Source organism: Antedon bifida, chromosome 2 (assembly GCF_963402885.1).
Source record: "Antedon bifida chromosome 2, ecAntBifi1.1, whole genome shotgun sequence".
Taxonomy (NCBI): Eukaryota; Metazoa; Echinodermata; class Crinoidea; order Comatulida; family Antedonidae; genus Antedon; species Antedon bifida.
Genome location: NC_136227.1, coordinates 28,772,812 through 28,784,180, shown reverse-complemented (window position 1 = coordinate 28,784,180; position 11,369 = coordinate 28,772,812). Strand labels below are relative to the sequence as shown.

At 32.7% G+C, this 11,369-nt stretch overlaps 2 protein-coding genes across 3 annotated transcripts; both read right to left on the bottom strand.

The window, feature by feature from the left end:
* Positions 1 to 200: 200 nt before the first annotated feature.
* LOC144836141 (uncharacterized) lies at positions 201 to 4,120 on the bottom strand. Of its 2 annotated transcripts, none has more exons than XM_078691345.1 (2): positions 3,977 to 4,120; positions 201 to 2,125 (listed from the first exon to the last, which is right to left on the bottom strand). In XM_078691345.1, exon 2 carries the CDS (start codon positions 2,082 to 2,084, stop codon positions 831 to 833), a length of 1,254 nt encoding a protein of 417 aa, XP_078547471.1. In that variant the 5' UTR covers positions 2,085 to 2,125; positions 3,977 to 4,120; the 3' UTR covers positions 201 to 830. The 2 variants fall into 2 exon arrangements, with proteins under 2 accessions (XP_078547471.1, XP_078547470.1); XM_078691344.1 differs by lacking the exon at positions 3,977 to 4,120 and adding an exon at positions 3,329 to 3,638.
* A 2,206-nt stretch (positions 4,121 to 6,326) lies between these two features.
* LOC144835585 (growth hormone secretagogue receptor type 1-like) lies at positions 6,327 to 11,364 on the bottom strand. Its single transcript, XM_078690666.1, has 5 exons — positions 11,328 to 11,364; positions 8,860 to 9,074; positions 7,973 to 8,265; positions 7,451 to 7,643; positions 6,327 to 6,370 (listed from the first exon to the last, which is right to left on the bottom strand). The coding sequence occupies exons 2-5, from the start codon at positions 9,050 to 9,052 to the stop codon at positions 6,327 to 6,329; spliced, it is 723 nt and encodes a 240-aa protein (XP_078546792.1). The 5' UTR covers positions 9,053 to 9,074; positions 11,328 to 11,364.
* Between the last annotated feature and the right edge of the window lie 5 nt (positions 11,365 to 11,369).

Sequence of the window (11,369 nt, the reverse complement as noted above, 5' to 3'; positions counted from 1 at the left end):
CTGTGTGAACCTAAAGGCTTTGTAGGTAATTACTTGATAAATGATACTTTGACACCCGTTTTTGTAGATCACGGTGTTTTCCACGCATGGCTTGCCATAATATATTATACAAATTACACAGTGGCAAATTCATATTTGGTCATAGAAATAAACAATAATAGTTGGTTTACAAAATATGTTGTTGAATTAAACATTTATTTACTTCTTTCGCAGAGGATGTACTAAATAAAATAAATAATACAACATATTATAAAATAATTGTCTTCACAATGTTTTCTAAATTAATATAAAAGATAATATTTGGTCAATATCATTACATGAAAATTAGATACAAAAGATATTAAGATAATTAATATTTGATAATAAGTATATGTGCAAGCTTTAATATTATATTGTATTGAAGAAAGCGAATCATATACTGTATAAACAATAAATATATAAACGTCTTCTACAATACTTTTCATTCCTCCTAAAATTCCGGTTGTGCATGTATGAGGGCGCACATTGCTTCGGTGAAATTGATTATAGACAAAATGTATATCGTTGATGGCGCATGTATGAAAAATATTTATCCGCCTTTTAAACAAATCCACCTTCCCCCATACGGTACTCTAGTTCACTGATTTTCTTTAAATATATTTTTAAATTCTTCCAATAAGATAAAAATATAGAGTGATGGTTGTCTGATCGCAGACAAATTTGTGACTGCATATAGCAGCAATTTGCTTTGGCTTTTATCGTGTAGTTTTACTTTGTGGCAATGGTATTTATTATTCATAAGTGTTTACAATTCAACCATTCATTTCAGCTAATAACATTAATATCATCTGTCACGGCAGCTTTGGCAACCCTTCTGATTCTTTCTTATGTCTTATTCTCTGATACTTAAGTTCTCGAACAAGATTTGTGTTCAAATTAAGTGGTGGTAATTTACAAATATCAGACGATCGCCTTCGAGTTTCTCTCTTTTTTTTACCCTTTATGTTAATTTCTGGTTTGCTCCTTTCAACAATGCTAGCACCAGAGTTTTTTAAATGTAACTTTGTAAATGTTTCGAAACATTTCAACGTCTTTAGGGAATCCCGTGGTTCAATAATTCCTAACATAGTTGAACTTCGTCTTTTGTCGATGTCATATTTGGTTTTTTCTTTTAAGTCCGTAAGCCTTTCCTCTGTTTCTTTCTCTCTTCGTTCTCTTTCATTAGTTTGAACAGTACCACACGACCAATTTTGAATGTTTCCCTCGTGATTACCTGATTGTTTTAAACGCGGGAAAAAATTAGCCTTTGAATGTCGTTTTCCCTTGATTGTACTATTGCGCATGCGTACCCTTGATTTTTTAATTTTCTGACTTTTAATGCTCTCAGTCATAATAACCTCATCGGAATCTTTGTATTTTTTTCTTTTACTTTCATTTGCTTCAATTTCTTTCGATCGATCTGATTGATATAAAGTAGGAGTTAAGTTCTGGGACGATATTGCCGGCTGATTTGTATTTTCATGATTGTTGTCAGTAGTGGAATTTGTAACATCATCATCTTTACTAGATATGGGTGGCAGAAGGTTAAACTTTCCTGTTCGAAATTCTCCTGACGCCATATTGCTACGTAATTCTATATTCTTAAGTTCATCTATGACACGCTTTACTAAAATTTGTGAATTAGGTGCTTCCAAACGATCTTTTAAACATTGAAGTTCGTGCTCTTTTTGTCGAAGTCGATTATATTCCATCAGAAAAACTGGTTCATTTGATCCGTCTCTTAAATGACGCTCAAATGCTGTCTCACTCCCATTCAATCGTCGTTTGGTTTTAGCAATATCCACCAAATTAAATTTTAAATCATTTTTAAACTTCAATAGCGCCCTCATTTGATGGAGTTCATTGCAGTCTATTTGTTTGTTCGTGTTTTGTAGACGGAAGTTTTCCAATTTATTAGTAAAATTGGCACGATCTCTATTTTTGTTGCTAACGTGGTGTAGGTGATCCAGTCGTTCTGTGTGGTTTAAATACGCACGATGCTTACGGTTTATACTGGGTACTAGATCATATTTATCTTGTAATGTACTGGAAGACTGTGACGTCATTCTACAAGTGTAATTTTTCCTGAAAACAGGGCCTGTGGTATCTATGAAAAAATGGATAGTAAATAATTAAAATTAAAACCAATACGTGATTATTACAATTCACATGTTTTTTATTTTGATGATATAATACCTGCTGTATAATATAACTTACCTACACGCTTTAAGATATTAGCTTGATTTCAATTATGATAATAAATGTTGTAAAGCTTTTAAAACGAATTTCTCTCATTAACTAAGTGATTACAATTTTCAATTACTGGCCGACATACACGTCACACAGTCAATTAAGTAGGCCTAAAATGGTCCGAGTGGACTTTTCTGGTCTAGTATCATCACTAAATTAGGCCTACTAATTACTGTTAGGTTATTATAACTGTTAAAGGTGTTTTAAAGGTGGTTTATTACGACGAATAAACACCAGTGAAGTAAGATTTGTTAGGCCTATTTGTTTAATAACTTTAATTTAGAAGACTGTTATTGTAGCATAACAACGGAAACGTCGAGACGTTCTCAACATATTTCTTTTTAGAGAGGTATGTAGGTCTACCAAAAACCTTAATTACTATTGTTTATTTGTAAAATAACAATCTAAATCTTGGAAAGGTTTGGTAGGTTCTTTAAAAAATTACAATGAATATACAGAGATCATGAAGATATCAAAAGATAGGCTACGGCATTACATATTAAAATATTCAGTAAACAGTAAAATCTTCAATAATACAATCGTTTAAAGTATGCAAATGCACCATTACAATATAAATACCTTGATTTACTAAACAGTGACAGACTTTAACAATGGGATTACAGAGGTATAACAAGTATTAACAAAAAGTGCTGTTAAAAGCTGAAGTGCTTCACTGATCATGGTTGCTATTATGAATGCCAAGGCATAAGCCTGAGGTCCCTTCACGATCTGTATATTTTTGTCCTTCTGAGCCATTAATTCATTAACAAATCAGGCCTAGCATCGGTGTCTTTTTCAGGCATATCAGTTGATATAGATATAGAATTATATTTTGATTTTATATTAGGTATACAGTATTTCAACAATGGATGAATTATCTTCTCCATGTTTAAGTCACATTTTTTTAATGTCCAACCTTTTTAAGTCAGTATAGGCCTATGACAACGACATTTAGAATTCTGCTTAACAGCTGAGTGGAATCGGAACATTCTTTAAATTAAATGTTTATAATCTTAAGTTATATTGCCTTACTCCTATTGATCAAGTTAACCCTTCCTACCTTGCCAACGAGTTAGTATCATATTTATCCCCTTCTTCTTAGCTTAGTAAATCGCCTGGTCACGATGATGACACGCGGCGTACTACTCCGAGTAGTCTAACAACGCAACAATGCGTTTATTAGATAATGGATTTAGTAACATTGTCTGAATCAACAGTTTATGTCCAGAAGGTTCCCCCAAGTAAACAGGTTACTTGTATGGTTCAAGTTCAAAGAGGCGTTGACAAACTTGAATCAACCATGACGATTCACTCACGTTGTTCGAAATTTAAATAAAAGATTGATCAAGTACAGTAACAATTGTTCTTAGAGTTTTATGCTCCAAAGGCGTTTCGAACTACAGGATGGATTGAAAATAAACAGACAAAAATACTGACAGTCAATCTTAGTTGTTGTATAAGAAAGACAGACAACGTCATTACTAAACCACATTGCTTAAAGAAGCAGACGTACCGTACTTATAACTAGATTTAATAACGTATAAATCTAGCTATAAGTTTAAACCATGTCGGTAAAAAACTATGTAGTGTTGTTCCTAATCTTTAGCTATCGTAATTTGATTTACAGACTGTGTGAAAAAGTACGGCAATACCGCTTGTATTAGACCTAAACGATGTTACAAACATAAACAATTCATAAAATTCTCACCTGTTTGATCCTACATGTTAATATATTCCTGTATTCTTAAGAGAATATCCATTGCATTATAATATTATTATACGAAAGTAATATTTTAAAAACTACAGTATTTAAGAAACTAACGAAATATTAACCTGACGGACCCGTTGTTCTTTTCTCCATGGCGGTTTTTGTTGGCTTCGTGAACTTCTGGAATGTAGAAACAGCGCGTGTGGGACCATGCTCTTATTCGTCGCATCAATCATTTTAACTCATAAAACATAGGAATATAGGCATAAGGGGAAACCTTTTACGGAAGCTCAGATAGATCACCAACAAAATATGATATATTTATTACGAAAGCCTAAAAGCCAGTCGCAGCACGCATATGTTTCAGTATAGTAACATTAACATAGTAAAACATGTTACAATAGTAATTAGGACAATTCGAAAGATTCGAGCAAGTAAAGATGTATTGTCCCCCAAAAACATGAAAAATGAAGATTAATTATATCAGACTCTGAATAAGTTATTTTGTTGTTTTAATAACTTAGAAAGAAAAAAAAGAAAAAAAAATCACTTGATGATAAATGGTAAAATTCAACCAAAACCCCATTGGATGGCAGTCAATTTGACTTTTTTTTTCGTTAGATTACAGATTTTTTCAGGTAAATAAATTAGTAGTTTTCGATCCAATTTTTGGTCAAAGTGGATAACCATTAGGCCTATGTGAATAAATAACAAAACATCTTTTTTCAATAATTTTTTTTTTCATAATTAAGAATTATTATTTAGCAAAAATGCTCAATATTAAATTGTATTCTCGGTTCTGTACAACGTGGAAATTCAACGTGTTTTTTTTCTTAAATTTAGGTTCTTCTCAAGTATATGCTAGAACTGCAAATAAACCACGGTTACAAATTTACATTAAAACGTTTCGACAAAAACATCTTACGTAAAATTTAAAACTAGAGTTGACGTAGGCATATCATTTTTTATATAAATAATAATAATCCTTAAAAACGACAACAAAATAAAAGAAACCCATTAAAAAAGTTCGAAGCCTAAAATAATCTATGTGTAGAAAATAAATAAAATTGGACCACAAACTAGTCCTTTCAAAACATATTGTAGGCCTACTCACCAATTTCTTCAATCATGCTTACGCATTTGCTTAGTTACTGGTGTAGAATCGGGATGCAGTGCAGCTTAAACGTTCCAAATTGTTTAAACACGATAATAATTAGCAGTACCGTGTCATCTTTAGCTAATGTTTGTCGTGAAATATTTACGGTGGGTCGATTTTTAAAGGCTAAGTAGTTTTTGAAAGAGGGGTTGGTCGTTTAGGCAATCAGAGTGGCAAGGCCACAAAGAGACAACACACTGTGACGTAAGTCAACAGGGACCGGACAAAGAAGGGGACAACTGATGGGTAACACAAAGCATAACAAAAACAATTATTGTTACAAAAAACATCAACAAGGGATTAATTTTGTGTTGCTCATTAATTCTAGTCAATGGAATCCCTTGACAATACACATATCCAAGAATAAATGCAGATCCCAATTTTATAAAAAGAAATAATTACTACAGTATAATAATTACTTTATTTGTGTTTATTTTTAATTACTATAATTACTATTGTGTACTATTGTCTTTAATTTATATTAACCATTAGAAAACAATGAATGTGACCTTATTCAATTATAAATTCAATATCTTAGTCATTATATTATTTTTTGTGTGTCGTATTATGACATTTCACCAAAGATGCGTTCAGACGTGATAGCTGAACATAACGCATACCGGTTCATCGTCGTATCAATGCTGACGCAAGCGTTCAGACGCGCATCCTTACGTATACGTTCAGAGGTACACTAGGCCTACTGGGTCTCTCTTCCAGATTATTAGTGCGTACGACGAATGTCATACTTGTTTTCAGCAAGTTAAAAACTGGTCAAAGTTAAAGTTTTAATCAAAGATATAATATTAGTAGAAATGTCGCTTAAGCTTTAAGTGCAATTATCAGTGTTATTTTTATGTCTCAGGACCCCAATGGAAATAAGTTTTCTTTTAAACTTTCTTGGGTTATTCCTCGGCTCATTCTATTAATATTGTTATCTTGTGCTTTTTCTATGTTATGTTTGTCTTTGTATTTTTGAGTAAAAACTGAACTGAACTGATGTATTATTTTGATATTTTTGTGTTTACTTGATATTAGACTTTCCCCAAGTCTGTTTATTGTACTCTTTTATGTTAGTCGTTTCGATTTTTGTCTGAATTGTGAGTATTCTATTATACGTATGAAACGCCATTTGTGCAAAAATACTTATCTTTACAAATTACGGGCTAGAACCTAGTCTAACTTGATATGTACATGTTATGGACGCACCTTCACAACTTGAAGTGTGCCACTGACACAAACTTGAATTACCAATATTATTATCATTAATACATATTATATATACCTCTATGACGCGAAACCTGCAGTATTTTTACAGATACTATTGGTTGGAATTTGCTATCATTACATATAATTAAAATACATTTACGCGATTCGGTGAAAAGACACATGGTATTGCAGATAATGCAATTACTGTACTATAATAAATGTTACTCCGTTTGTAAAATGCATATATACTGTACCAACATCTGAGAATTATCAGACAAAAGATACAAAACACTATAGGCCTACTATAAAACAATACATCGGTAATGTATTGGATATGAATTATGATTTAGAAAATTGAGATTAATATTTATGTGGGCGTACATGTATTGGAAACCGAATTAAAATAGTTAATAGTTATTCCATGTTTAAATAATACTATTAAGTATAAGAAATAAATAAAATAAACAAATACATGTTTAGAAATAGGTAATCGGTCAACATGGGAGATAACTGAAGATTTTAATCAAGCTGATGTGACGTCATCAATATTTTGAAACTATTGAAAATGAATAGAAATGGCTTATTTATATTCACACAAAAATCATGATAAGTTGTAAAATGTGGTAAATAATAATGCTACAATGGTGGTTCAAGGATTGAACTGTAACTTATACAATTTCAAATTTCTTAAATGGGCATATCATCACAATTGCTTGAAGATGAATTTAATGTCGAGCTATTTGTTTCCCCTGATACTGTAGGCCGACCACGAGTATCGACATCACTAATGGATATTGCTATTGTAGAGACAGTCTTTCTGGGCTGATCACTACTACTATTACACTTGTTACAAAATAGTTCTACAGCGTATTTACGGAATGTAGAACTAGTGAACGAATAAATGAATGGATTTAGACAAGAGTTAATAAATGGTATCATATTCCCTAAGCTCTTAAGTAGAGCTGTTAAGCTCTTTTTGTCAAACAATAATACAATTTTGTATGTGGCAAACCATACGTAGCAGCTGACGTACGCGATAAACACGATGAAGAGTGTGCGCGTAGTACGTATGTGAGCGTTAGAATCTCGCGAGGTTGAATGCTTGGCAATACCATATCTTCTTTTCCATACAACTAGAATTATCTTTATGTAGAGGACAAATGTTACTGTAACCGGTATATAGAACAGCAGACCGTTAACGTAAGTAAGTTTGACGTAACGGAACCATTCACCAAAAGGTGCAGGGAATTTACAAGCGAATTGTTCGTCAGAGTAGTCAGAATCGGAGCTGGGGTCGTATTTGACCTGAAACAGAACAGATAAAAACATTTAAATAATTACAACGTTGATGTTTAATGTTGTTGCTGATGATGTTGGTGTTGGTGTTACGATCCTATATTGCTTCTCTATCGATGGCAACATGTTTTGGGGGTTTTTTTTTAAGCTATATCATCATTTGTGTTCACTTTCTTTTTGGCAAAAGTGACTTAAGGTCTAATTATAAAATCTACAAATTGTTAAGAAGGTTATTTAGTGTAGTTTAATCATTACGCTCAGAAATATAAAGCATGTAATAGTCGGTCGAGTTTTCTAATATGATCGTCCACTTGGAGTGAAAATTAAAAATTACATACCTTGCCATGGAACGATTCAAATATTGAGCAGATGATAGCCGAGATCCACATCATCAAAATGATTCGTTTGGTTCGCTTAAGCGTACAGATTGACTTAAATTTGATTGGTCGACAAACTGCAAAATACCGATCAATTGCTACGGCAACCATGGTGAAAACTGTGACGTTAAATGCGGTATATCGGCAGCAACGGTGAAGAATACATTGTATATTGTGCCTCCACAGGATCGGCCAGGTCGACGGGTAAAACTCTGTCACATGGAATATCGCCACTCCAACAGCAAACAAATCACCTGTTAAAAACATTAGTATTAATAGGAGTTAGTCGCCGGCACATGGAATACAGCCACCCCGCAGCTATTAAAACATTATTAATATTAACATTAAATTGTCTACGGGTAAACCCTAGTGACTTTGAATGAGCCTCAAACAGCCCAATAAATAATTATACAGATTATATTAGTATATAAACCGGGAATATACGGGAAAATCCCCCGACACTAACAGCAAACTAACAACCTGTAAAAATATCAATATTTATATGATATTTATTAGTTTCATTAGCGTATCCTGGTTGATAATGTAGGAGATTAGAAGAAGTTTTTGTATAAAAGCCTATCCAAATTATATTATATAGGCCTATTATTATTCTTTTTTTTCTTCAAATTTTGCCCAAAACGTACAAAAACTCTCTTTTTATCAGTTGAAATGTAAATGTATAGGCCTACATATCAAAATACAATAACATCTGACCAATTACTGACCAACTGCCTGACGTAAAGCTAGTTATAAAAAATCATACTTCGTAAGTTTGTTGAGCTAAACAAATATTCGTTTGTTTTGCCTGTCTCCCAATTCTAAATAAAAATATAAACGAACATACATACCTATTGCTAAGTTGATGATATAAAGTGCTGCGTTGGACTGCCTGTGACTTTTCTTTGAATAAATAATAAGAACAATACTGTTTCCAATAGTCGCTATTACGATTACCGATAACAAATAGGCAACTTCATATGCATAATAGACGTCACCGGAATCGTCTGACGCGTTTGAAACGCTATCGTTGACGCTCTCCATGTCCGATGATTAACCAATACCACTACAGTACAAAAAATAGAGATTCTATAACATATCTTTAAAAAAAAAATACATATATGCCTAATATTTTATATACAAGATATAGAGACAGTAAAGGTTATAACAAAGAATGGAAAACCTGATCAATGAAATACTTTAAATTAAGATTGTATATGATAGTAGATAATAATATTTTATAATACTTTTATTTAAAAATAGAAATATTTAAAAATAAAACAAGTATATACGGTATATTTCAAAAGTTTTAGAACTAATTTCTACTCGTAGAAATTACAAATCAAACTTATTTTAACATTTTAACGTATGCAGGACTAACAAATATTATAAGCCTACAAATGTGATAACAATCAGAATAACAACAGAAAGACTCTATACAAATAACACTGCTTAAAAACTCACCTAAGCTAGAACTTTAAACTTGACTATGTGCCAATAGGCTACACACAAGCAATGCTTAGATTAAATGTGGAAATTGCTTTATATCTGGGTTTTCAGTGACCTTCAATACACCAATTATATATGTATATAATAGTTAAATTCGTAATTAATATATTCAGTTCCGTATTGTGCTCATTAAAGTAAAACATCAAATTCCATTTATAATGCATGTAATTATGGCATAATGACAAACCCTCTAACAAGGAAAATAATTTATTTATTTTACCTTGATGGTACCGTACAATAGGCCATAATAACTTATTTAAAAATCTGTGGCGGATTCATGATTTTTTAATAAAGTGAGGGAGGTGGAGAGCATTAACTAAACTCTTCTGTGAGCATTATATTAACTAAACATTGAAAATTGAATTAATAAACTTAACCCATATTTGGCCATGGATTCGCCGCCTTTATCAATGATAACGTGGATATATCTCTTAAGGGAATGTATTAGGTTTTAAACACGAATTACAGTACAATCCATTATTGAGTTTACACCACTTTCGGGTCAAAACACAGGATTGTCCCTAAATGTGTACATTTTCTATATATTATTATTATAGTGTTCAGACATATGGCCATCGTGCATTTCCTGTGCAGCACCCATTTTGTGGAATAAACTGCCAATCGACATAAAGACATCTGAAAACATCAACACTTTCAAAACACGACTAAAAACCCATTTTTACACAGAGGCATTTCCTGCTTAGCTTTGTCAAGCGCCTTTGAACATTATTATGGATACTGGCGCTATATAAATCTGATTAATTGATTGATTGATTGTGTTAAAATACCAGATTCTTAGTGCTGTATCTCCACATAACGGCAATAACTGCCCAGTAACATAGGAATATTCGGTAATACAGGACCTACGTGTATCACATGTGATGCCGGTATCATGGAAGATTAGGTTATGGATTAGGTTAAGGTCTATTGATGATACATGTGAAATACATACTCAGGGAGTCAAATGGCCGAGCGGTTACGGCAGGGGCGTCGTTTACCGTACCTAAAGAGCCAACAACATCGGCAAGGGTTCGAGGCTGACTCGCCCCTCCTAGGTCCAGTGTACACAGATGTGTGCACTTTAAAGAACCCAATTCATTACCCGAGAAGAGTAGGGGGTTACCTCGGTGAACTGGTTCACAAAATAGCCCTGTATCAGAGGGATTATCACCTATCTGATAGGACAGTGATTCATTTATTATTGGTAATCCTTAGCCACATTGCCTGAAGACATAAAATAAAAACATGATCCCGTATTACCGTACCGAATAGTCCTATGATACGAAGATATCTAAATACAGTACCAAGAACCGGGTGGTGTTAAAATGTAATATTGAAACTTGTTCTTGTCATTCAACATTAAGTGCATCCGACTTGTGAGTTCAGTAGGCATCCGAAATAAACCCCGACTGATCTTACTCTGCAGGCTCATTCTAAAAAACACTTGATTTAATGTAAAAAATAATCCAACCATAATCCAAACGAATCCCAACTTAGTTATAATCTATAACACGTTTTTTGTTTTTTAATCAAACGCACGTCTACCGCTGAATTATTTCAGATAAAACTATACGAAAGTAAATAAAAAGACAGAACATGTTTTTGAGATTTCGACGTTTCGGTACGGTCGACTATTTGATTATTTTCAAGATTTTGGGAATTCGACATTTCGATCTATTTGATCGTTTTCTAAAATCTTGAAAATGATCAAATGAAACTTCGAATTCTCAAATTGTATTCTGTCTACAATTTTTAACTTACTTGTAAGTCAAGTAAAACAAATTACATAAAACAAAAGACATTGGCCTACCTGTAAAAGCTTTTACAGTCCTGATTCTGACTTGCATCTGAT